This window comes from Bubalus kerabau, chromosome 4, assembly GCF_029407905.1.
Source record: "Bubalus kerabau isolate K-KA32 ecotype Philippines breed swamp buffalo chromosome 4, PCC_UOA_SB_1v2, whole genome shotgun sequence".
Taxonomy (NCBI): Eukaryota; Metazoa; Chordata; class Mammalia; order Artiodactyla; family Bovidae; genus Bubalus; species Bubalus kerabau.
The window spans coordinates 180,482,194-180,509,106 of record NC_073627.1 but is presented as its reverse complement, the minus strand read 5'-3'; the positions used below and the strand labels follow the sequence as shown (position 1 = coordinate 180,509,106).

At 46.6% G+C, this 26,913-nt stretch overlaps 1 protein-coding gene and 1 long non-coding RNA gene across 3 annotated transcripts in view; one reads left to right on the top strand and one right to left on the bottom strand.

Moving 5' to 3' along the window:
- The window catches only part of STOM (stomatin), a 33,746-nt gene extending 9,595 nt beyond the window's left edge, over positions 1–24,151 (top strand). The window contains exons 2-7 of the mRNA XM_055579526.1: positions 6,368–6,471; positions 8,175–8,247; positions 9,604–9,686; positions 12,776–12,979; positions 14,186–14,320; positions 22,112–24,151. Coding sequence (XP_055435501.1) covers positions 6,368–6,471; positions 8,175–8,247; positions 9,604–9,686; positions 12,776–12,979; positions 14,186–14,320; positions 22,112–22,306 — 794 coding nt within the window. The 3' untranslated portion in view covers positions 22,307–24,151. The remainder of the gene's footprint in view (positions 1–6,367; positions 6,472–8,174; positions 8,248–9,603; positions 9,687–12,775; positions 12,980–14,185; positions 14,321–22,111) is intronic.
- On the bottom strand, positions 14,438–25,851 carry LOC129650734 (uncharacterized). Of its 2 annotated transcripts, XR_008713973.1 has the most exons (4): positions 25,598–25,851; positions 25,290–25,455; positions 15,070–15,291; positions 14,438–14,989 (listed from the first exon to the last, which is right to left on the bottom strand). It is a non-coding gene; the product is annotated as an uncharacterized LOC129650734 (long non-coding RNA). The 2 variants fall into 2 exon arrangements; XR_008713972.1 differs by lacking the exon at positions 25,290–25,455 and having other exon boundaries at positions 14,442–14,989; positions 25,598–25,816.
- Positions 25,852–26,913: the final 1,062 nt, after the last annotated feature.

Genomic DNA, 26,913 nt, shown 5'->3' with positions numbered 1-26,913 from the left:
GCCATCCAGCCATCTAATCCTCTGTTGTCCCCTTCTCCTCCTGCCCCCAATCCCTCCCAGCATCAGAGTCTTTTCCAATGAGTCAACTCTTCGCATGAGGTGGCCAAAGTACTGGAGTTTCAGCTTCAGCATCATTCCCTCCAAAGAAATCCCAGGGCTGATCTCCTTCAGAATGGACTGGTTGAATATATATATAGCAAGGCAGAAAATAATCACCATCTAGAGATAATGAAAGTATAGATCACTTTTTTCTTCCTCTGTTCTGAACTATAAGTTTGATATAGTGATAATATCTTGCTTTTAAAATAAAAAAAGAAAGTAAGATTTTTTTAAATGTGTGCAAGTTTCTTGGAAGAAAGCCTAATTGGAATGCTCAATTAAAAAATGTTAATGTATGGGCTTATATCTATTTTCAAAACCTTGCTTGGTCAAAAATTTATTCTAACACAGTTTTCAGGAAAGAGTTTTATAGTAAAAGAAAAAAAAATACTCTAAACCGGGCAAAGTAGTGTTTACAACCGCTTATCATGGGGTCCCTGATCTTTACAATCGTTCCTATCCAGCAATATCAACAGGTATATCAACCAAAATATCTCAGAGATACCTATTACTCGTTATTTGTCTTTTAACCTCATAAAGGTAGGAGGGAGGATCCAGTCCTCAAGGTAATGAATGGGAGTCTTGGAGGAAATGAATGTCCTACAATTTGGGGGGAGTTACTAAGGATTTCTTTTCCCCTTGACTTGTAGTAACTGTAGATGATTAAGGGTTCAATTACAGCCTGGTGGAGTTTAAACCTCACCTTTCTAAGGAATGTGATTTTATACATCTTTTAAAGCTATAACCAGGTGGGGAAGAGTTTCAGGGTGAAACAGTGCTGATTCCCCAGTGTGTGTGCTCAAATTATTTCTAACTGAGTTGAAAAGTGAAAGACCAAGCCCAGTTTTCTGAAAATCCACTTAATTTCTTCTTCCTCTTGATTGGCAGTCAAATCCCCTGTACTCATCTGGTATTAATAATTCATTCATAAATGAGCTTCCTGAAGGTCTTTGACTCTCCAGGCCTAGCCAGTCAGGCACAAAGTGAGGGGAAAATTAAGTAGTTTCAGAGGTTTTTACCAAGAAGGGGAAAGGTGCCTGCTGCTACGTGCTGCTAAGTTGCTTCAGTCGTGTCCGACTCTGTGTGACCCCATAGATGGCAGCCCACCAGGCTCTGCCGCCGTCCCTGGGATTCTCCAGGCAAGAACACTGGAGCAGGCTGCCATTTCCTTTTCCAATGTGTGAAAGTGAAGTCACTCAGTCGTGTCTGACTCTTTGCGACCCCATGGACTGCAGCCTACCAGGCTTCTCCGTCCATGGGATTTTCCAGGCGAGAGTACTGGAGTGGGGTGCCATCGCCTTCTCCGATTTTTTTCCCATTATTTGTGGTGGAAATTGAACACTTGAATAAAATAGGAGAGTGACAGAAAACTGTCATCTGTGTTTATTGAGCAATATTGCCTCAATCCTGGGAGGCCAGTCTGATTATTCAAGACACAAAGGTTCAGAGAGGTAAAGACCACACAAGTAAGAAGTCACAGAGTTGAAACTGGAAATTCATCTTACAATGGATACAAATGCATAAAGAAATTGTACATCCAGCAGGTAAGCTAAGAAGTATTTTATATCCTCTCTCTGGGAGATAACTGTGCTAGACATTGAAAACATAAACATAAACATAAAAACGAAACAGCCCTGCCTTCAGGGTGTTTCTCGTCTAGGATGTGGAGGACACGGAGCTTTGCCTGGAGTAAGGGAATCTTGGAGCAGTGTTTGAGAAAGTACCAGACGCTGTCAGATAAGTTTTGGTGGCCCATCTATTCCTTGTTTGGAATTCCTTTCACTTTGGAAACCTAGGCCTGAGTCTGGCAATGAGCCTTGAGGCTGTCTTTTGCTATAAATAGCCACAACTGGAATTAAGAGGACTTCCTCTGTAAGAATATGAGATTTCATTCTCAGAACTTCTACCATGCTTTTCCAGTTTGGAGTTTGTCTTGAGGAGTGCTCCAAACACAACAGCTTCTTTAATAAGGATTTTAAAATCATTATTATACAGAGGCAAAGGGTCAAAGAGTGAGTTGATTTATAACATGGGCTTTGGAGTGAGATGATCTATATTTGAAGCCCAAGTCCTCCATTGTGTGTGACCTCGGGAAAAATGTTTTTTCAGTGACTTCATTGGTATGGTAGTTCAATTCAGTTCAGTTTAGTCACTCAGTTGTGTCCGACTCTTTGCGACCCCATGAATCGCAGCACACCAGGCCTCCCTGTCCATCACCAACTCCTGAAGTTCACTCAAACTCACGTCCATTGAGTCGGTGATGCCATCCAGCCATCTCATCCTCTGTCGTCCCCTTTTCCTCCTGCCCCCAATCCCTCCCAGCATCAGAGTCTTTTCCAATGAGTCAACTCTTTGCATGAGGTGGCCAAAGTACTGGAGTTTCAGCTTTAGCATCAGTCCTTCCAAAGAAATCCCAGGGCTGATCTCCTTTAGGATGGACTGGTTGGATCTCCTTGCAGTCCAAGGGACTCTCAAGAGTCTTCTCCAACACCACAGTTCAAAATCATCAATTCTTTGGCGCTCAGCTTTCTTCACAGTCCAACTATCACATGACCACTGGAAAAATCATAGCCTTGACTAGCCGGACCTTTGTTGGCAAAGTAATGTCTCTGCTTTTCAATATGTTATCTAGGTTGGTCATAACTTTCCTTCCAAGGAGTAAGTGTCTTTTAATTTCATGGCTGCAGTCACCATCTGCAGTGACTTTGGAGCCCCCCAAAATAAAGTCTGACACTGTTTCCACTGTTTCCCATCTATTTCCTATGAAGTGATAGGACTAGATGCCATGATCTTCGTTTTCTGAATGTTGAGCTTTAAGCCAACTTTTTCACTCTTCTCTTTCACTTTTATCAAGAGGCTCTTTAGTTCCTCTTCAGTTTCTGCCATAAGGGTGATTTATCTGCATATCTGAGGTTATTGATATTTCTCCCAGAAATCTTGGTTCCAGCTTGTGCTTCCAGCCCAGCGTTTCTCATGATATACTCTGCATATAAGTTAAATAAGCAGGGTAACAGTATACAGCCTTGATGTACTCCTTTTCCTATTTGGAACCAGTCTGTTGTTCCATGTCCAGTTCTGTTGCTTCCTAACCTGCATGTAGGTTTCTCAAGAGGCAGGTCAGGTGGTCTGGTATTCCCGTCTGTTTCAGAAGTTTCCACAGTTTATTGTGATGCACACAGTCAAAGGCTTTGGCATACTCAATAAGCAGAAGTAGATGTTTTTCTGGAACTCTCTTGCTTTTTCGATGATCCAGCAGATGTTGGCAATTTGATCTCTGGTTCCTCTGCCTTTTCTAAAACCAGCTTGAACATCTGGAAGTTCATGGTTCACATATTGCTGAAGCCTGGCTTGGAGAATTTTAAGCATTACTTTACTAGCATGTGAGATGAGTGCAATTGTGGGGTAGTTTGAGCATTCTTTGGCATTGCCTTTCTTTGGGATTGGAATGAAAACTGACCTTTTCCAGTCCTGTGGCCACTGCTGAGTTTTCCAGATTTGCTGGCATATTGAGTGCAGCACTTTCACAGCATCATCTTTCAGGATTTGAAATAGCTCAACTGGACTTCCATCACCTCCACTAGCTTTGTTCGTAGTGATGCTTTCTAAGGCCCACTTGACTTCACATTCCAGGATGTGAATGGTATGGTAAAGTGGAATTAAAAACACCTAACTTCCCAGGGACTTTGTAAGGAGTAAATGAGATACATGTCTAAAGTAATTCAACACAGTGCAGGAAGTATAACAAGCCGCCTAAAAAGGCTGCTGTGATTCGTATCTGCTACGACAGCACCTGACCGGACTTCTCTCCACACGTGGCGTGTGGCCTTGCTTGAAATCTCTCAGTGAATGTGTCCATGCCCCTCAAAGAGATAACTTAGAAGCCTCCAGGGTTAACTTAGATCACTTGTAGAACATTTACCTCACACTATGACACAGGATCAAAAAACTACAAAGTCACATATAACCACAGGACTCATGTAGGGACTTGCCTGGCCATTCTTAAGACTCCACGGTTCCACTGCAGGAAGCACAGGTTTGGTCCCTGGTTGGGAAGATCCCACGCGGCATGGCCAAAACCAAACCAGACCCAAGTACTCATGTATATTTCTCATCTTTCATCTTAGGTTTTGGAGCACTTGACCTGGATGCTCACATATGTCTGTCTTTTCTCTGTTCTTGCTGCCGTCTAAATCCCTCCTCTGATCTAAGGAATCACCCATGCCTGGCCTACCTCTTCCTCTCTGGCCCCCTCTCTCCCTCTCATTATTAAAACAGCTCCTGGAAAGACCAGCCTTCCATGCTTGAAAAGAACAGGGATCTATCCCTGAGCCTATTCAGGCCCTCTGTCCCCCACTGAAAGGAAACCAAGAACCAGGAAGACAGCAGATACAGAGAGTAGGAAGCAGCTCAGGAAGAGCAGGGGGATTTCCAGGATGGCAGTGAGAGGCAAGCAGAGGGAGACCGAGAATCGGTCCAGACACCGCTCCGAGCTGCTTCCTCAGTGGGCGAAATGGGTAGAATACCTGAGCCTGCGCAAAGGAGGTGCAGACAACTGAAGAGAGTGGAATCGTTACGTACACCAAAAACTACGCAAAAGAAGAGGACAGTGACTCCAGAAAAAAAAAAATCAGTAAATTGTATGAGTGAAAAACAAATTACGCCTCACTGCATGGCTTAGCTCTGAGTCATAGTCATATTTATGAAATATAAAAGGATGTTTTCATGCAATTCCAAGGATAGGTGTCTTTATGTGGTGGGGGAGGGGTAGGAAGTCAACAGATGGAGCTTAAAACTGTAAAAGCAATAACAAAACCCGTGTATTCTTTAGGAACAGGTAAGTCAGATACCACAATACACAGCTGAAAGAGCACTTGCCTTGAATAGAAGAAATCGGAAGAGGCGAGCAGAGGACTGCCCTCTTTTTTGCACTCGTCTTGTGGAACTCTTTGACTTTTTTAACTTTGCGCAAGTGTAATTGATAAAAATTCCTTGACCCCCTGTAGCTCAATTGCTGAAGAATCTGCCTGCAGTACAGGAGACCCAGGTTTGATTCCTGGGTTGGGAAGATCCCCTAGAGAAGTAAATGGCAAACCACTCCAGTATTCTTGCCTGGAGAATCCCATGGACAGAGGAGCCTGGCAGGCTACAGTCCATGGGGTTGCAAGAGTCGGACACGACTTAGCAACTAAACCACCAATTGGTAAAAATAAAACTGAAACAGAAAAGGCACAAATGCTTAGCAACAAAGCCTGAAAAGGAAGCTGAAAGAATAATACCTAGAAGGGAGGGAAATAGGTTGCAAATTTTATTTATTTACTTTGAAAATTTTGCATGCACTAAAAGGGTTTGGAAGAATATTTATCATCTTGGAATTGAGTAATTTTTCCCTTCTTTTCTATACTTTTCTAAACTATTTGGAGTGGGACATGTATTAATATTATCTTTGTGATCAGACAAAAAGCTATTTCAGGAAATTCCCTGGTGGGCCAGTGGTTAGGACTCTGCACTTTCAGTGCCAAGGGCATGGGTTCAATCCCTGATCGAGGAACTAAGATCCCACAAGCCACACTGCACAGCCAAAAACAGAAAACCCAATTTCATGTTACAGAAAAGGTAAAGTGTTAGGAATGTAGGAGAAAAACCATGTACAAAGATGTTCATTATAGCATTTTCATAATAGTAAGAAAGCAAAACCAACATGGGTGGTAAGTTGTGCATATACCTAGTGAGATGTTTTACAGGCATTTTAAACAGAGGACCTAAGTGAGCTCGTAAAGTATATCAGGATTTTCACCTTTAATTATGCTGTACCCTCAGCTTAGGTGGCTTTTACCCTCCTTCCCCTTCTTTGTCGCTGGTTTTTCCTTAACCATCACGTCCCTCAAGAAGCCCCTCTAACAGCTGCCGCCGTTGCCTGCCCACCCTGCCCACCCCACCCTGGTTTCACCTCCCTTCCAACAGTGTGGTGTGAGTTGCTCCTATTCTTGTGTTTTCAGAATGTTCTGAACAGACACTGTATCTATACTTAGCACTTAGTATTGTAACGATTTTGCACTAAACTCCACCTTCTTGGTAGCTGGGTATGGATCGTTTATCGCTTCGTCACACAGTAAAGATCAGGGGGAGCAGCACTTGCGCCTCAAGGTTTTTATGTGGATTCGATGGGAAGGTCCATGTAAACAGCTGACGTTCAGTGAATGGCAAGGATGAAGATGGGGGCTCATGCTAAGGACAGTGATAAGAACTGTATGTTTTTTTATTTTCACAGATAGCCCCAGTGCAGGCCTCGGTGTCTGTGGATGGATTTTGGTGGCTATATCATTCTTGTTCACGGTTATAACTTTCCCAATGTCAATATGGATGTGCATAAAGGTAAAAAAGATTTCATTCACATCTGGAAAGAGGTCAACTCATAAGTACATAAGCCCATGAAGGGGGTGTGTGTGTGTAAGAGAGACCATACTGACCTATAATTCTTTTCCCTTCATCTCTTGAAAAATTTACTCTAGCCACCTATTACAATGGAATTTTAAGACTGCTTTTCAGGGACTTCCCTGGTGGTCCAGTGGTTAAGACTCCACCTTTCAATGCACTGGGGTGTGGGTTTGATCTCAGGTCAGAGAACTAAGGTCCCACATGCCTTGGGGTGTGGCCAAAAAATAAAAAATTTTCTTTAAAACAGACTTCTTTTCAGCCCCTATCCAGTCAGCCCTTCCTGTGGGTTAAAGTAAGGATCACCACCTAAAATTTTCTGGAATCAGGGATGCAGGCCAATCCTGTGAGAAAAAGTCCTCCAGAGTCAGGGTTCTGAGGTGTGACTGCAGGGGCCACTGTTCACTGTGTGACCTTGGCCGAATTTCCTCACCTGTCAGACGGGAGGCAGTGGCGAGGTCTGTCTCATGGGGCCGCTGTGAGGGTTAAATGAGCTACGTACTCAACACAACGCCTGCCACATGGTTACCGTCCCACCTGTGCTGCTGTTTCTTCTATAAAGTTATTCCGTTCAGCCGTGTCCGACTCTTTGGGACCCCATGGACTGCAGCACGCCAGGCCTCCCTGTCCATCACCAACTCCTGAAGTTCACCCAAACTCATGTCCATCGAGTCTATGATGCCATCCAACCATCTCCTCTGTCGTCCCGTCTCCTCCTGCCCTCAATCTTTCCCAGCATCAGGGTCTTTTCCAATGAGTCAGTTCTTCACATCAGGTGGCCCAAGTATTGGAGTTTCAGCTTCAGCATCAGTCCTTCCAATGAACACCCAGGACTGATCTCCTTTAGGATGGACTGGTTGGATCTCCTTGCAGTCCAAGGGACTCTCAAGAGTCTTTTCCAACACCACAGTTCAAAAGCATCAATTCTTCAGCACTCAGCCTTCTTCACAGTCCAACTCTCACATCCATACATGACTACTGGAAAAACCATAGCCTTGACTAGACGGACCTTTGTTGGCAAAGTAATGTCTCTGCTTTTTAATATGCTATCTAGGTTGGTCATAACTTTCCTTCCAAGGAGTAAGCGTCTTTCAATTTCATGGCTGCAGTCACCATCTGCAGTGATTTTGGAGCCCAAGAAAATAAAGTCTGCCTCTGTTTCCACTGTTTCCCATCTATTTTCCATGAAGTTATTAATACTGTGATAAATGACAGTCACTTACATATTCCTAAAAGGATAAAATATGCTCTAAGAATTTTCAGATTAGTTACTATTGTAATTTAAGGAAGCAGAAGACAAGCTATAAGGCTGTTAACTTTTTCCCCCTGTGTTGACAATTCATGAGTAATTGAATAACATTGTTAACAGCTGAGGAGTGCAGTTGTGAATTTGCTTTTGTATACTCTTTGTACACTAGCCAGATTTTACTCAGTGAGTATCTACTGCTTTTGTAATCCACAAAAAAGTAATTAATTCTTGGTTATTCTGGGAGGGGTCACTAAACATTAACTTGTTGCCTATAGCTGTTATCTGGTGTTATAAACATCTCACCTATTTAGAGGAGAAATATTATATTTCAAAAGCTATGCATGTAACTACTTGTACTCCTCATGTTAAATTATGATTTGTGTCTTTAATCTAGATCATAAAAGAATATGAAAGAGCCATCATCTTTAGACTGGGTCGCATCTTACAAGGAGGAGCGAAAGGACCTGGTGAGTGCTTGCACTGTTTGTCTGGAAAGGAAAATTCATCCTTTTACTGATGTGATTTCCTTCATGAAGGTCTCTGTTGACTTAGAAGACTTCTCACAGCAGAATTTGTGCAACAATAACAATACAGCCTACCAGAAATTACCCTTTCCTTCCCGCCTCTCCCCTCCCCTTCCTATTTGAGTTGATAAGATTATCTTTAGGCCAGAAATAGCTGCAGCTATCGAAATTTGAGCGTGAGAATCCCTACTGAAATAAATGCTTCCAGTCATTATTTTCAGCAAACTTCAGTTAAGCTCCCACTGAGTTCCAGGCTCTGAGAATTCAAGGGACATGAAAACAGAGTCTCTGCCCCCAAGGACCTTTCTGCCTGGCGGTGGGACGCCGGCAAGGGGACAGCTGACAGTTACAGCCCCACGCGGTCAGTGTTACGTCAGGAAGTCACAGGTGGCTGTGGAAGCCCAGAGAAGGGTTTCGGCCCCAAGTGGCAGGATGCTTTCTGGAGGTGACATCTCGGCAGGGAAAGGTGAGAACTGGAGGAGAGGTGTCCCCAGGATCAGAACGTGTGCAGAGCCATGCAGAGAAGAGCACTGTAGGCTCAGTGAACTGCCCGCAGCCCAGCCCAGCCGGCGTGCAGGACGGGAAGAGGGGCGTGGTGAAGAGGTCAGGCAGCCCAGCCGAGCCGGTGTGCAGGATGGGAAGAGGGGCGTGGTGAAGAGATCAGCAGGGACAGGTTGTGCAGGGCGTGGTACGGCTTGTTTGTAGGAAGCAAACTGGAAGAAACAGCAAGATGACATAAGAAGCAATTGCATCGGTCTAAGTGAAAACAGGGATTTCCCTGGTGGTCCAGTGGTTAAGACTCCGGGCTTCCACTGTAGGGGGCACGGGTTCAGTCCCTGCGGGGAACTAAGATCCCACATGCCGTGTGGGACGGCCAAAAAACAATGGTAAGTGAGAGCAAATGGGTGACAGTAAAAGCGGAGTAAGGAAATGCAGCCCACAGGTCTTGAGGGGACGGCTGGCTGTGGGGAGAAAGCCGCGGCGTCCAGGGTGCCCTCCCTGGCTCCCAGCGTGCCCACTCGGGGGTCCAGGGTGCCGTTCCTGGCTCCCAGCGCACCCACTCGGGGGTCCAGGGTGCCGTTCCTGGCTCCCAGTGCATCCGCGGGGGTCCAGGGTGCCATTCCTGGCTCCCAGCACACCCACTCGGGGGTCCAGGGTGCCGTTCCTGGCTCCCAGCGCACCCACTGAGATGCCCTGCTTCCTTGCGGTTAATCGGGTTGATCCTGCAAGAAGGAAGGGCACGTGAGCTGATGAGTGAGGTGCCGGTGTGCGCTGACCTCGGGTGTGTCTCTGTTGCAGGTTTGTTTTTTATTCTGCCGTGCACTGACAGCTTCATCAAAGTGGACATGAGGACTATTTCCTTCGATATTCCTCCTCAGGAGGTAAGGTTGTCGTTTGCTGTGGGGGACTGAGCTGTCCGGGGCCTGGCGTGGAGAGGCAGCGGGGCCAGCGGCCACAGCGCAGCTGGAGAGCCCCTCTGCCCTCGGCGGTTTCTGGCCCTGTGACCTCCAGCAAGTTCTTTAACTTCTCTTTATGCCCGCATTTCCTCATCTATAAAATAGAGGTTATCATAGCAGGACCTAGTCTATAGAGCTCTTGTGAGGACTAAATGAGACGCTGTGTGTAAAGCGCTTGGAGCAGAGGCCGATAGACGGTGAGCGCTGCGCAAGCGCTGACTGATTGCAGAGCGCCCCGCAAGGCCAGCGTGGGCGTGGCCGCCACACTGCCCGCGCGCTCTCCCTGCCGCGCTCTCTGGGTTCTGATAGAACACTCCTCTTACAGGTCTTGACAGTATTCTAGGTAAACTGGTTAGAAGCCAAAGAATTAGAGACTGCCCATTTGGTATTTTAGATAAGAATATGATATTTTATATTAGTAATTATTTCATGCTTTTTCAAAGTGCCTCACCGTTGAAGCTCACAGCAGAATCCCAGGAAGTAGACAGGAATTCCTCCCGACTCCAGGGCAGGGCCAGGACCTTCAGAGTCCCGGGTGAAGGCTTAGCTGTGGGACAGCTCCACGCTGAGCGCATCCTACACCCGTTCCGTCCCAGCCCTGACTCAGTGACGGCCCTCCTGGCCCTTGTGTCTGAGGGGCGTCATGACATCACAGGTAGAGCCTGAAAAGCAGGACCAAAGAGAACTGCTGGTGCTTGCTGGCCAGAGAGAGGCCAGGTTCTCAGCAGAGCGGCGGAGCCTGGTCACAGAATCCAGAGACCAGCTCAGAAGCTTCCCTGCTGGTCCTGAGCCAAGCAGCTAGTGAGGTGAGACTTTGTAATCCACACGTACGTAGTGACGCCAGAAATCATTTTTACCCGTAAAAGCAAGACTGAGAGCATGTCTGTATTCTCTGTGTGGAAGGTTGACTCTCAGAAGGAGCCCTCTGAGGGTAGCGGGGAGTTCTGGCACTTTCCCCTGTAAACACGGCGGGCATCTGGCAGGCTCACGGCAAGCCTCTGCCTTCCAGCTGCTCCCTGAACGCAGAGCTGTTTGAAACTTGGCAAGCAGTCCTTTTTCTGATCCCCTGTGAACTTGTTATGAAGGAAGATAAACACTCTGCCTACAATAATCAGTAGATAGAGAGGCTGCAACTTTACAAAGCTCCAGCCGTGGCAGTCTCCATGGCAAGAATTCCTTTAGAAATGACCAACATTTTCCATCACATCATGGGAAAAAATTAATTTTCACACAAGATGGTAATATATTATGTATCTATTTACAAACTCCCCACTTCTCCTCCAAATTTGAAGTATTTTTATATTACTGAGAAAAAAGAATTAACTCTTTTTATGCCTGGCAGGACTAAACAGCTATTATCGTTTTTATGACTTTTTCCAATGTACATAGCTCTTTACATTCTCAAAATGGTTTCACTTGCAAACATCTTTTTTGACCTTCAAAGAAATTTGCTTAGAATTGGGCAATATTAGTAGCCCTGTCTTACAGATGAGGAGTCGCTAAGTCCAACAGTTGAAAGCCCTCGCTGGAGGTCCCTGAGGAGGAACTGGCAGAGCTGGGACTGCAGTTGAGGCCTCCTGACTCTCCCCACACCGCTCCTCCCACAGTCTACCCCTGGGACTGTGCTTCAGTCTAGTCCATCTCCTGTTTTACTGACTACCTGCTGATATCAAGCACTCTGCCAGTGCCAGAGATGAAAGGACAGACTGCCTTCAGGAAGTTCATAGTCGAACAGGGAGGCAGTGGTTCAATAAATCATGTCACTGCAGGGAGTGGGTGAAGGAATGAGTGTGTAACTCTGCCGGGAGGGTCAGGCAAGTTTCATAGAGAAGAGGACACTTCAGCTGTGTCTTAAATGCCGTACCTGTCTGACGTTGTGGGGAGGAGAGATGAGGGGGACATCCTAGCAGAGGAACGCCTGCAGGGAGGCCCGGGACACGGAGCGCGGTGCGTGTGGGAGCCCCACGTCGTCCAGCGGGGGACGTGTGCAGGAGTGGGGAGGAAGGAGGCCGGAGGGCAGGTATCAAAGGGCTTTGCACCAAACCAAGGACTCTGCCGTTGAACGTGACCGGAAGCACTGACACACTGGGTCTGTGTCCTGCAGCCGTTTTATGAAGCACACTGTGAATATGCTTTCACCCTGGCATCGCCCTGTGAAGAGAGTTCAGTTCTTTGGTCCCAGTAACACTGCGCTGCTTCAGGCTCATCGGACACAGGCTCTCTGGCGCCCCCGCCCCTTGTCACACATTGCTGTCTGCCTTGGATACTCTCATTCCATCCTCAGAAAATTATTTCCTTTTTCAAGAGTTAGTACGTGTCTCACCTCTGCCACCTGCAACTGCCCATCTTTGTCTCTTAGAGCGTCCCTTGATTCCCTGACCTCCTTGAAAGTAGGAACAAAGTGTTTTTCATGCCTTTATCCCTGAAACCTAGCACAGTGCTGGCTACTGACTGTGACTAAGTCTTAGTATGTGTTGAATGATCAAATGAGTGAATGGAATTAATAGTAAACGAAAGTACTTTATTAAAATTTTCAAGACATAGTGAACATCCTGATACTTGGCGGTCTTAGTCCCTTGGGGTCGCTGTAACAAATTTGGTAGCTTATAAACCAGGTATGTGTTGTTCACAGTTCTGAAGTAGTGCTGGTGAAGACACCAGCAAATGTGGCGTCTGATGAGGGCCTGCCTCCTCATTCCTAGGTTGCTGTCTGTGCCCTCACATGATGTCCTCCTGTAGTAGAAGGGGGGGGTCTCTCTGGGGTCTCTTTTATAAGGGTGCTAATCCCATTCATGAGGGCTCCACCCTCGTGGCCTCCCAAAGGCCCCACCTCCAAACACCAACACATTGGGGATGGAGTTTCAACATGAATTTTAGGGAGATGCAAACATTCAGTCAATAGCACTTACTAAAAAAAATCAGCTCTTATTTTAAGACATTCAGTGGAATCACAGTCCTTGCAGCTTTATTAAAGGGGAAGCTGATGGATTTCCGGTTGCTTCCCTGCGTCATAGATCCTCACTAAGGACTCGGTCACCATCAGCGTGGACGGCGTGGTCTATTACCGTGTGCAGAACGCTACTCTGGCTGTGGCAAACATCACCAACGCTGACTCAGCAACCCGTCTTTTGGCACAAACGACCCTGAGGAACGTCCTGGGCACCAAGAACCTTTCCCAGATCCTCTCTGACAGGGAGGAAATCGCACACAACATGCAGGTGAGGCGCACACGGCTGGCACGGCTGGACGACAGGTTTGGGAAGAGAAGTGCAGGGCCCATGGGCGTTTGACAGCATTTCATTAAGTCAACTTGGAGAATCACTGGTCTTTTTTTCTTCATAGAAAACTCTCCCCAAGCTTGATGGAGGGGGATTTTTTTCATATAAGTAGGTTATAGGTTAATAACACTCCAATGCGTGCATTGTTTTTAAATTCCCTCCAGTATAAATTTTTTTCCCCAAAGTTAGTGTTAGCCTTTTTCTTTTAGCATAATAGTTCAGAGGCTATTCTGCAAGACAGGGCAGGTATAGCTGGAGCCACGTTCTGTGCGAGTCCTATGACTTCATTTGTAACTCTTACACTTTCCAATCTTGCCTTCATAACAGATGATGAATCAAATCTGACTTGGTCAAAAAAAATCAAGTACCATACATCTGAACTGTTACTATTTGTGCAGATTTCTTTGGTCTCTTGTGATACCCCCAACAACCATATGAAATGGAATAGTGTGATTTCACTCCTCCCGTTGTAAAGGGAGGAGGTTGAAGCACAAAGAAGTAGCCTGGCTCACAGAGTCACATTAGCTCAGGAGTTCTCTGGCCCCCTGTTTTAATAAGTGAAGTTTTATTAGAATGCAGCCACACCCATTGATTGGTATATTGTTTTCCATGGCCACTTTTAATCTGCATAGGCAGAGTTAGTTGCAACAGACACTGAAAATCAGTAATCACTATCTAACCCTTTTAGGGCTTTCCAGGTGGCACTAGTGGTAAAGAGCCCGCCTGCCAGTGCAGGAGCCACGAGAGATGCAGGTTCAGTTCTTGGGTCAGGAAGGTCCCCTGGAGGAGGGCATGACAACCCACTCCAGTATTCTTGCTTGGAGAATCCTATGGACAGAGGAGCCTGGAGGACTACAGTCCATTGGGTCGCAAAGATTTGGACACGAATGAAGCGACTTAGCAGCAGCAGAAGAAATTTAGCTCTTTTAGAAAACGTTTGCCAACCCACATTAGCTTATTAGTAGCAGAATCAAGAAAACTTCCCAGTAATTCAGCCTCCCACTCCAGCCTGCATGCCGACATGAGTGACTCTGTCTGCAGCCCTCCACCAGCGCCTCACCCACTCCAGATCCCAGTGAACACAGCTGCCTTAGGCTCCTGCGCGAGGACTGAACATTTTCAGCCTGCCTTCTGTCTTCCTAACAGTGTACCCTGGATGATGCCACTGATGACTGGGGGATAAAGGTGGAGCGCGTGGAGATTAAGGACGTGAAGCTGCCCGTGCAGTTGCAGAGAGCCATGGCTGCAGAGGCAGAGGCGTCCCGGGAGGCCCGAGCCAAGGTACCCTTGTGTTTTTTGTGTGGTTTGTTTTTCCTGTTGAGTCTTCCTTTTTAAATATACAATGTAAAACATGCTGGTTGTAAAAAATCGAAATAGTCCCAAAGTAGCAAAGATGAAAGCTCTCCTCGTCACTTTAAATCGTATCCCCGTCCCACCAGAGGCCACTACTCTTACCAGCTTAGTGTATATGTCAATACCCCCAGATTTTCATTTGGAGTTTATTTGACTAGGCTGTTAGTCTGTTGGCCTGTTTATTTTACAGAAGTAGGGTCACAGTACATACTGTCCTTCACCTTGCTTTTTTACAAACCACACCTCCTAGAAATTCCAGTACACAGATAGCTGCCTGGCTCTGTTAGAACTGCGCATGCCCTGCGTTATTCTACCAGCCCTCTGTTAAGGAACACTAACAGTCTGACTTCAGAGTTGAACAGCTGTCCCATCCCTTCCTTATTTTTTGTCTCTTTCTTCCTTTTCCCAAGTTGTTCTTCCTTCTTACAGTTTCCATCTTCCTTTCTCTGCTCCTTTTTTTTTTTCCCACTTCTTTTTCCTTGATGTCTTCTTTTTTTCCCCTTTTTGTCTTTTTTTAAAATCATCATCCCTGACTGTGTCTTAACCCTGCATGGGTGTGTGACATCCATGGGAGGTGCTGAGGGAATATTTGTGAATCTGGAAAAGAAAATATGTTCAAATGAGTTCATAGGGATGTCTTACCAAACCCAAGGGTAGGAAGTAGAGTCAAGCCTCACCAGAATCAAAGCCAGAGACCAGAAGGCAGCCTCAGGGGAGGCAGGCATTCCACATCCCGTCCCTCGCCTCGCTGCAGACAGCTGGAGGGCAGAAGGTCTGGTCCTCAAGTGCGTGTGTCTCCCGGCCGAATGCTGTGGGAAGCAGACCAGCCCCCATCCCAGATTCACTCCAGAGTGACCCAGCTCCGATCAAAGATCTTAAAAAGGTCCCACACCCCTCACCTGTGAAGAGATGGAGGAAGAGGGGTAGTCTTCACAGGAGCGGTTGCTGTGGACGTGACAGATCCCCCAAGATACCAGTAGCGAACCAATTTGCTGTTGTTAGAAAACAGTAGCAGCTGGTGATAACTAGCTGTTATCTGTTATCTGTTAGGATGCCCTGTAAGCTACAGATGCTGCTGCTAAGTCGCTTCAGTCGTGTCTGACTCTGTGCAACCCCATAGATGGCAGCCCACCAGGCTCCCCTGTCCCTGGGATTCTCCAGGCAAGAACATGGAGTGGGTTGCCATTTCTTTCTCCATTGCATGAAAGTGAAAAGTGAAAGTGAAGTCGCTCAGTCATGTCCGACTCTTAGCAACCCCATGGACTGCAGTCTACTAGGCTCCTCTGTCCATGGGATTTTCCAGGCAAGAGTACTGGAGTGAGTTGCCATTGCCTTCTCTGAAGCCACAGATGGGTCACTCTAATTTTTTAGCCAGCACCAAATAGATTCATTTGACACACTGCATCCAGAATGTTTTACTAACCAGAACTTTTAGATTTTCCTAATGTGTTAATTGGGCTTCTCAGGTGACTCACTGGTAAAGAATCCACCTGCCAAGCAGGAGACTCATGTTTGATCCCTGGGTCGGGAAGATCTTCTTGAGAAGGAAATGGCGACCCACTCCAGCGCTCTTGCCTGGAAAAGCCCATGGACAGAGGAGCCTGGTGGGCTGCAGTCCGTGGGGTCGCAGAGTTGGACACGACTGAGTGACTAAACAACAGTGTGTTGACTGGCGCTTCCGACACTGCAGAGCCCTCAAGTATTTTCTCTCCAAACCATGATATTTTATTTAGAAGATTAAATTGTATTTATGAGAATGATATTAACTATGCCTCACTATAATTTAGTTATTTTGAAAATGACGGATCCCTTTTACCTAGAATCTGTCATTAACCAAAAGCTCCATTTCCAAACCACGTTGAATAATAGAATTTATCATACATAGACGATATAGAATATTGGCGCCCCAAGGGTCCTTAGAGATTATCTTCTGAAGGTGACAAATGCTGCCTGTCCCCCTCCAGCTCCCATGCCCGTCACTGACCACAGCGCTGCTTTCCACTGAGCTTCGACTTGACTTGAGAATGCTGCTGAAGCACGCTAGGTGTGAGTGCGGGCATGCTAAGCCGATTCAGTAATATGTGACTCTTCGCCACCCTATGGGCTATAGCCTGCCATACTCCTCTGTCCATGGGATTTTTCAGGCAAGAACACTAGAGTGGGCTGCCATGTCCTCCTGCAGGGGATTTTCCCAACCCAGGGATCAAACCCGTGTCTCTTATGTCTCCTGCACTGGCAGGCAGGTTCTTTACCACCAGCGCCACCTGGGAAGCCCTGATGCACTCTAGGTAACCACCCGCAGCTGCTTGAAATTGGCCCTGAAAATGAAACGTATTTGTCATTCCCTCTATTTTGGCAAAAATATCAAACCCCAAAAAAGCGATGTGATCTCAAAATCACACAGTTGATTAGTGACTGTGGAAATTAAGATTTCTTGTGCTCCTCACTGCCTTCTTTCCAGGAAGGACTGAGCCTCCTTTGCACACATTCTCGCCAGTTAGGAAAGAGCTCCTGACTTCCCTTTATAAGAAAAAATAAAGTCAATTAGGATTCTGAATTACTGGGCTCTCACTGGATCTGGCTGTCTTTAAGGGTGGGGTTCGGAGAAGGCAATGGCACCCCACTCCAGTACTCTTGCCTGGAAAATCCCATGGACGGAGGAGCCTGGTGGGCTGCAGTCCATGGGGTCGCTAAGAGTCGGACACGACTGAGCGACTTCACTTTCACTTTTCACTTTCATGCATCGGAGAAGGAAATGACAACCCACTCCATGTTCTTGCCTGGAGAATCCCAGGGACGGGGGAGCCTGGTGGGCTGCCGTCTTTGGGGTCGCACAGAGTCGGACACGACTGAAGCGACCTAGCAGTAGCAGTAAGGGTGGGGTTAACACACAGAATCTCAAGGAGTCTTAATTCTTCCATAGAGTCCAGTTACCCTACAACAGCCACAAGGCCCAGTATTCAAGTTCTCAGAGAAATAGGGGTCCCTGTTTCTTAAATAAATTGCAAAGGAAAAGGTTGTAAGAGTCTATCGACTAAGAGACCTCAGAGAAAAATTCCTCAAGTTAATTAGCCTGAAATGCAAACTCATGTCACAAGCAGATGCCACACTAAACATTCACTGTAATGGCTTTAAACAAGAAAGAAAGAAAAAGATCCACGTGTGGGGGAGGGGGGTCTCGGTGGCGGGAACACGCGTTGGTGCGACAGGTCTGGAGCGTCTGGCCGCGGGGATCTGAGCGGAACGCACGCTTGTTTCCCAGAAGACGTGTGCTGGGGCGTTCACAGCAGCACTTTGTAGTTACCCCTGACTACAGATTATCCAGACATCCGCTGCTAGCTGAATGGATAATGGTTGAGATGAAGGCTTCCTACACCGCAAAGAGAATCTGTCCTCTTGTAACTTTTCTCACAAGCGTCATTTGAGAGAAAAGTTACAAGAGGACAGATTCTCCTGAACATGTTATGTTAGCGGGACCTCTTTTAAGGTTTTCATACCATGACTGGAAATGTAATATCTTTTGTGCTTGCAGATTCTCCCTTTTTTCCTTTGTCACGATTCTCAGAAAAATGCCTGGCATGGGCTTTGGGCTCGTATCTCTAGACCTAGTTGTGTGATAACTGAGCGGGTAGAGTACAGGACGCAGGTCGCCTTTCCAGCCCTTCCCTCAGAGCAGCCCCCTGGGCTGCAGGAGGAGACAGCAGGACCCTTCCACAGGCCTGAACTCACCAGCTTTGACACTGCTGCTGCTGCTGCTGCTGCTAAGTCGCTTCAGTCGTGTCCGACTCTGTGTGACCCCATAGACGGCAGCCCACCAGGCTCCCCCGTCCCTGGGATTCTCCAGGCAGGAACACTGGAGTGGGTTGCCATTTCCTTCTCCAATGCATGAAAGTGAAAAGTGAAAAGGAAGTCGCTCAGTCGTGTCCAACTCTTAGCAACCCCATGGACTGCAGCCTACCAGGCCCCTCTGTCCATGGGATTTTCCAGGCAAGAGTACTGGAGTGGGGTGCCATTGCCTTCTCCGAGCTTTGACATGATGCTCTGTAAATAGGAAGTGTCGATTGACGGGGCTCCAGCGCTTCTGGCAGAAACTGCGCGTGCCTGCTTTCTAAGACCCTGCCCACAGCGCCCGCTTGGCTTGTATTAGACACGGCTAGGGTATTGTGTTCCCATCTTTGGCAGCTCACTCAGACCAGCTTTTCTAGTAACAAAATGTGTGCCCAGCCAGGGCGGTCTGGCTTCCCAGCCCAGAGATGGTGTGCTGATTGGTAGTGGGAGCTGAGCTATCTTTGCAGTTGATCTGTGTCCAGACAGGGGGAAAAAAAGTGCCTTATTGGACATCTGAGCTGACAGGGGAAAAATCAGAGCCTGCTGTGCCCGTGGCAGGGTCAGCTTGTGTGTTCTGTCCAGGCCTTGCCTGGGAGACAGTTCCCAGAGTCCCTGTCAGTGTGGCTGGCACTGGTCCCTTCCCACACACTTAGGGGGACATAATGCTTTAAAATGCTGATAAATTCCGGTTTTTATCCTCTAATCTGGTCCCTTCTTCCAGTAAGGCTCCTCTGTCTCACCTAATGCACAGCATAGAACCCAGACACAGCCTGTGCCCCTCGCGTCCCACCCAGTCCGCCCCACACTGTTGAGTCTCAACAGCCCATTTCCTTCTCCACCCACACCACTGGTGACTGATACCAGGTCGCTCCGAAAGCTCTCCTCTGTCTCTTCTCATACTGATGCTCTAACATCTGGTGGAGGCTTTTCTCTAACTCTGAGGCTTCCCATCACCTTCAGGATAAAGACAACACCTGGGTCCCTGCTGCCCTTCCCGCCCTCCTGTTCACTCCCACCTCCCCATCCCCCCTTCATCCCACCTCCCCCTCCTGTTCACCCCACCTCCCCCTCCTGTTCACCCCACCTCCCCCTCCTGTTCACCCCACCTCCCCCTCCTGTTCACCCCTCCCCTCTCCCGTTCACCCCCCTCCCCCCTCCTGCTCACCCCCCTCCCTACTCCTGTTCACCCCCTCCCCCCTCCCCCTCACAGTTCACTCCCCCTCTGCCCTGTTCGCCCCCACCTCCCCCTCCTCCTCACAGTGCTCACCTGCTTATAGGTTCCTGGAACACTAGGTTTTTTTATACCGCAGTACCTTTTCCCGTGTTCTGCCTGAAATAGTCTTTCTCACCTTAGTCCAAACAGCAAGGCCTCCATCCTCTATTGTTCCGCTTCATCAAGGGCATAACCCCACCACTTCACCTTTGGCAAAAACTGCTTTCCTCTTCCTGCCAGCTCTGGGCCTTGTACCTGCCTCAGTCAGCATTTGTCACACTGGAATGAAATGATCTGCTTCCAAGTCCATCTCCCCTGCTTAGCCAGGAGCTGAAGGACGTGGAGGAGTCCCTCCTCTATCCCTAGCCCCTTTATAGGTCTTGACACCTGGGAGGCCCCCAAAGTTTACTGTATAACTGAATGAAATTATACTGGTCATAAGACCATTGCTTTCAGTTCTCATATTCACAGAAGTATTAAAAACCTCCAGCTGTAAGTTGTAGATTTACCAGCCTAATAGTTTGTTAGGATCTGTGCAATAGTGTTTGCAGTCTTATTTCCCCTAAGAAAGCCCCTGTGGATGTCATAATTGTTATATGTTGAATAAATACTCATACTTATGCAGTTGCATTGAAATAAAAATTTAGCATGAGAAGAAAAAAAACCATTAATATTTTGAGATTCCTGTGAGAACAACCTAACTACACTTTTAAGAGGGTTATGGTATCTTTACACCTCTCCTCCTAGGATTAGGACTTAGGAATAGCTGCCTTGATTTGGCTTCTGAATCTTTTAAGAATTAGGGCATAGGTGGATCCAAAAATTAGGTCTTGTCACTTGCCTTTGCTATATAATTAGCCTCTGTTTATACACTTCAACACACAATAGACCTCTGTCTTCCTCACAACACATAATAGACCTCTGTCTTCCTCACAATGGTCCCATGAGGCCGGTGCTTTCCCATTTTAAGAATAAGAAACTGAGGCTCAGAATGTTCAATAGCCTTTCTGAGGACATTCAGCTAGGAAGGGTTAGGTTTGCAATTTGAGCTCAAGACCACCTAAACTCTTGGAGAAGGCAGTGGCAACCCACTCCAGTACTCTTGGAGTCGGACACGACTGAGCGACTTCACTTTCACTTTTCACTATCATGCATTGGAGAAGGAAATGGCAATCCACTCCAGTGTTCTTGCCTGGAGAATCCCAGGGACGGTGGAGCCTGGTGGGCTGCCGTCTATGGGGTCGCACAGAGTCTGACACGACTGAAGCGACTTAGCAGCAGCAGCAGCCACCTAAACTCTAAAACTCCTGCCCTCCCCACCTCTCCAAAAGCCTTCAAGCTTTGGTCACATAACCCCTCAAAGAATTCAGAAAATCTATGTGTCCCATCTCACATTTTAAATAGACATGTACATTTTTTCATTTTGAATGTGGATATTTGCCAAATATATAAGTCCTGGCATGTTTTAAATATTGACATTTTGAGGTAAAACTGTTAACATCATTCATTTTAAATGCTTTCTTTGAAATTTAGGTAACATAATGATTCCATTCTCTATTTTATAGAATGATGAGAAAATAAGCTCTTTTAATAGTTAGGAATTTTCATTTTTCGTTTTTCTCCTTGAATTAATATTTTCATTTCACGTCCCTACAGAGTCTTTTCCTAATATGTTATGAATTATTTTATCACCCTTCTGAAACACATCTAGTATATAAGTTAAAATACTTCTAAGTTTTCTCTGACTAAAACCAAGGGTCTCAATGAGATGAATGAAGAATGAATTCATGTCTTGTCGATGGCTCTTACTTATTGCTAGAATGAGGCAAGACTCAGCATCAGTTCTCTCATCTTTCGTTTTTACAAGTATGAGGAGTAAGAAATCTTATTTATATAAATAAGTAGATGGAAATGGAAGGGGTTTTTTTAAGTACTTTTATACAATACTTAGCACTCCCTCTGAATTTATGTGCTGAAAAATCCTATAACTTTTTTGATCTTTCATGAAAAACATTTTTAATTATCTATCAGCTTACAGTACAATAAGGTCCTCTTCCCTTTCTTTGAAATCAAAGAATTGAAAATCTATCTGACTTGCAAAAGGCTTTGTATCCAGTCATTTGGGTCATTCACTTTCTCAACTCCTACACAGAATTCTGAATTTTCCCTTTGTTTGATGCCCTGGAAATGGGAGAAAGACAATAAATAGTAAAAGAGGATGTCTTTTTTTAAATTCTTATTGGAGTATAGTTGCTTCATAATGTTCGTTTCTCCTGTACCGCAAAGTGAATCAGTGATACGTGTACATCTATCCCGTTTTCTTGGATTTTCTTCCCATATGGGTCACCAGAGCCTTGAGTAGAGTCCCCTGTGCTACAGTCAGTTCCCATTGGTTATCCATTAGATCCACAGCATTGCATATAAATCGGTTCGCATCCCCTGGTCCATCCCCCCTCCTGTAAAGACGATGTCTTGACCTCTGGCACACACTCAGGCACATCAGTTACAGGGAGATCACAGAAACTGAGTATCTGGAAACTGTTTTCCTGGGAACTGTTTTGGCCGACTCCCTGGAAAGCTTCATCTGTGGCCGGAGCCAGACGTGCCCTAGTTTGAAGGCTGCAGCTCGACAACCAGCGTTTCCTCTGGTTTAATCTCTTCTTGCCGCTGCTCCGTAGGTCATTGCGGCTGAGGGAGAAATGAACGCGTCCAGGGCTCTGAAAGAGGCCTCCATGGTCATCACCGAGTCTCCCGCCGCCCTCCAGCTGCGGTACCTGCAGACGCTGACCACCATTGCTGCTGAGAAAAACTCGACCATCATCTTCCCTCTGCCCATAGACATGCTGCAGGCTATCATGGGGCCAAAACAGTGAGCCTCGGGGGCGGCCAGAGCTGAGACGGGCCCAAACCAGCCCTCACCCAGGAGGTGGAAGGGTGCAGAGCTGAGACGGGCCCAAACCAGCCCTCACCCGGGAGCAAGAAGGGTGCACCCTGGGCCTTTCTCCCTCCCTCCCCTGTTCCATAGGTTGAGTGTGATATTCTTACAACGCATAGTGATCCTAGCAACAGATGAAGGTTGTTAGCTTGTAAATACGACATGAGAGAGAGAGGTGATTAATGTAAGATAACCTTACTCTAAAATATTTAAAAGTTCATGTGTTTAGATTGCTCCATGATAGGTGAAGCCCATCTTCTTTCAGATTTCATCGAGTCGTTTTGCACCCTCCATCAGCCTGCAGGCCAGAAGCAAGAAGATAGAGTATCTCTGCAAGACAAACGCTTTGCAGAGAATAGTGACCTTGGGCTACAAGCAGCTTCTCTGGGCCACGCGTGCCTTACTTCCGGGGAATCTTAATTAAGGAAATTTTCCTAACATCCGTCTACTTTCTAAACTCAGAGCAGGTTGCAAACTATTCCTTACTTGAGAGGAGACATGTTCTTGCCAATGCCTGTCAGCACTGGAGGTCAAGGTCGAGGGAGATGATGACCCAGATTCTTGAGGCCCTTAAACCCACTGCTTTAGGGGTCCGTTCAGAACAACGCAGGTTGTTGTTTTTAACTTCATTGACCCCCTTTATGAGTAAATGATTCCTCTCTCTTTCAAACCAGCTTAAATACTTATCACAGAAGTGCTTTTTTCTCACTTTTGCCTATTCTCATATATCAGATTCTAAATATTTGAATTTTTAAAATAAAATTTTCTCTAAGTCCTATAAATAGTAGTTTATACACCAATTTGAATAGCTTAAGGACTAATACTTGATAAAATATATCTTTAGAAAACTTATATTTTACTGTCTGCATGTTATCAACTCTTGGACGCTGTGAGCTATCTTGGTTACCATTCATTAAGTAACAGAAGGAATTCATAGTCAGGCACACAGTATCCAAGGAGCTTGGAAAAACAGTCAAACTTGGCATATCTGTAGAGATATGGCTCTTTTTTATTTGCCTGGTCATTTTTCTGTCCTATATGTTGATGCTAAAGGAGGAACTGGTCAGCACTTCTGAACCGCTATAATTTTAGGAAGCATCTTCCATTTCACAAATGCCTGTGAAGCCAAGCACCTGGTGTTCTTCCTGTTGGTTTCTGGAAAGCCGGCTGGTGGCATTTGTACTGCTTCCTCTTGGAAGCTGTGAGATCACTTTTAAAATTTTAAAAATAGCAGTGTCCTTACCCAGAGCTGCCCCTCATATCTGTCCTTAGCTGAGTCACTTGTCAGTCTTCATGAGTACCCTCCCCAACAGCCCATTTCCAAATTTATTTTACGAAGCCTTGAACCACCGTGGATCCAGGTCCTGGCTGAGTTCATTAGATGTATATGGAGCATTTTGACTTGGAACTCAAGCTGCATTTCTATTTTCAATTTTAAAATTGAAATGATTTTCTCTCTTTTGCGAGGTGGCTCACCCTTGACTACTAAGGACCAGGAGACAACCACATATCCTGGCTAAAAGTCTCTTCTCAGACTTAAAGGTTCAATGCTTTCTGTTCCTTGAGTCTGTTTCCAGACACCAGACAGTCTTTGCTCTTCTCCCTCGTGGGTTGTGGGTTGAAGTTAAGTCGCCTGGGAGAGAGGAGCCGTAGAAGGAGCTGCAGGATGACAGCGGGCAGTGTTAGTGTGAGGGCTTTTCCAGGTGGCCCCCCTTAGTGCAAGGGCTTTTCCAGGCAGCCCCCTCTGCAATGCTATGCATAATAAAGTGTGAGCTCATACTGATTTTCTGGGATGAGAATCTGTTTCTGCCTGCATGTGGTGTGTGTGGATTTCGTTTTTCAGAAGTGGCACATGTGTTTCTCCAGGCCTGGACTGGCTGCTTTGGCTGCTGTGCGGTCTTCCTGGGCCAGAGGAAGAGGGAGGCCATGGCCTTCTGCCGTCTGTCATGTCTTACTCCCTCTGGTGTCCACGCAGCTTCCCTGAGGAGTTTGAGATCCACGAATCCTTGGCTGGTCTGATTTCCCAAACAGGACAGGGCCTCACTTCTTCCTGTCACCCAGCTAACTCACTGGCATAAACCCTACTTATAAAGAGGAATAAATGATATAAAACCAATGGGGGGCATTGTAAAAACCTATACCAAAGAGTTAAGAATGGATGTTTTTGGAAGACATCACATAGAAGCTTTCACTTTTTCTGTAGTTTAATGTTTTACAATAATCACAAATCTATCAGAAAAAGCAAATAGGATATTTCTGTTTGGAAAGCTTTAAAATAAAGAGAAAAAACAACCCCTACCCTCCAAAAAGCTATGGGTGTTACCTGCGACATTCAACCTTTAAAAAACTGTCCTGAGGGATTTCCCTGGTGTCCAGTGGTTAAGAATCCGCCTTCCAATGCAGGGGACGGGAGTTCAGCCCCTAGTCAGGGAGTCGAGATCCCACATGCCGAAGGGCGGCTAAGCCCACGTGCCACAAGCGCAGAGCAGCACCTCCACCCCCGGCCACAGCTCGAGAAGGCCCAGCGCCGCCGAGATGAACAAAAGGCACGTGCAGCCATGGCTGACCCTGTGACCCGTGGACGGGGGCCTGCCGAGCTCCTCTGTCCATGAAATTTTGCAGGCAAGAATACTGGAATGGGCTTCCATTTCCCGTTGTAGGGGATCTTCCCAGCCCGGGGACTGAACCTGCGTTCCATGTGTCTCCTGCGTTGCAGGCGGGTTCTTTACCACTAGTGCCCCCGGAGAAACCCGGGGAAAACGAAGAGCAGCCTTGGGTCAACGGCCGCCGCCTGCGGAGCAGCAGGCGCCGGGCTCTGTGCTCAAGTACTTGTGCACACATTTTATCTTCAGAACAGCTTGATGGGATGCATTTTTATCCCCATGTTACTGGTGAGGACCCTGGAGTTCAGAGTGCCTTACCCAGCATCACATGGTTAGGAAGCAGCAGACTTGAGAGTCAAACGCGGCTCTGTCTCCAGTCAGACTCCTGAGGCGTCTGTTGTGTCCTCGTGCGACGGCGCCTGCCCCCACCACTCCCGTGCACACACCACCAGTCACTTTATATGCAGACCACAGCTTTTCAGCACTGTTGAGATTCAAATTTGACTAGTGAAATTTTGCATTCATAGCCAAGCGGGCCTTAAACTTCAGTTTTGGGCTGTCAGTTCAGTCCGAGTGAAAGAAGTAGGTTGGGTGTTTGTAGCCACGACATGTTACAATACACTCACCTGAGTGGGAGGAAACCGGGCTTCCACAGATCTCTGAGGTTACGTGGCCTTTTAAAATATCTCTGTGATCTTACACTGGGCTTCTTCACGAGGTCACTCTGCTAGGAAATAGCAAACCACCTATTTCCAAACTGCTTTTTAGCCGCAACCTTTCCCCCTGTTTTTTCAAAGGAAACTCCAAAGTAAACAAAAGAATAAATTCTCAAGTTCACATTTATAACATTTACTTAATGTCAATCAGTGAGGCTGCATTGAAAACAACTGGAGTTAGGAAAGGCAGTTAGACCCTTAAAGGAGGCTCTACCGTCTGTTTCCCCAGTTTGTTTCGAGTGTCTGTGATATTTGTTACCACTTTAAAAACCAAATTTCAATCAAATTGTGAAATCACTGAAGCACCTCGTAGAATTCTATTGATCCCAGTTTTAAAATCACTGAATTTGACTTGAACCCAGGTCTGACTTCAAAGTCCAGCTTTCAAGCCCTCCATTGTAACAACTCTGGTTAGGTACTGTACAAAGACAGTATCACCATTTTGCAGGGGAACTGAAGTTCACGCAAGTTTTCTGTCCTATCCTTATGCCTTGCACACTGCCTGGCATAAATATGTTATCTACTCAACTGAATTGTCCAAGATAGGATGCGGGTTCTAAGCCCAGGCCAACCTCTTTCCAGGAGACGCCCCGTTGGCACTTGGGCATTTCATGGCATTTTGCAATGACTTCTCCATCGTACATCATGGAATCCACCGTCTCTCAAAAACCATTAGGAAGAGAAAAATATGTGGTTGAAATGATAGTGTTCCTGACTCATTATTTTGCCTTTGAGAGAAAAAATATGGGGCTGAAGCAATTTAGTTGCCTCAGGCAACTCCCTTTCTCAGAGTTCACAGGTCTCTCTCTGAAGCCACAGGCACCAATAAACAGAAATTGGCCAATACACCTCCTTGAATGCCGATAAAAGGAAATGAAAACTGCAGGGCAGGTTCACCTGTGCTGGACCTCCCACAGGTTGCCAGGACTGGGAGCTGTCTAGACAGGCCTTGCCGCCTCTAAGGAAGCCCTACAAGCTCCAGGTGGTCAAGGCCCCTTTGTTCCAGAGTTTCACATTTGTCATGTTGATAGCTTTGACCCTGAAATTGGCCTTCTGGAATAAAGGCAGGCATTACAAGATCAATGAGTCCAACCCCCTCACTGCGGACTTTGAGGCCCTCTGTGAATTCTTCTGCCCTAGCCTCCCCTTACCCCCGCCCCCCGCCCCGCAATTCCTGCTGTTTGTCCCTGAGCACAGCAGCCTCCCTCCAGCTCTGTCTCTGGGCT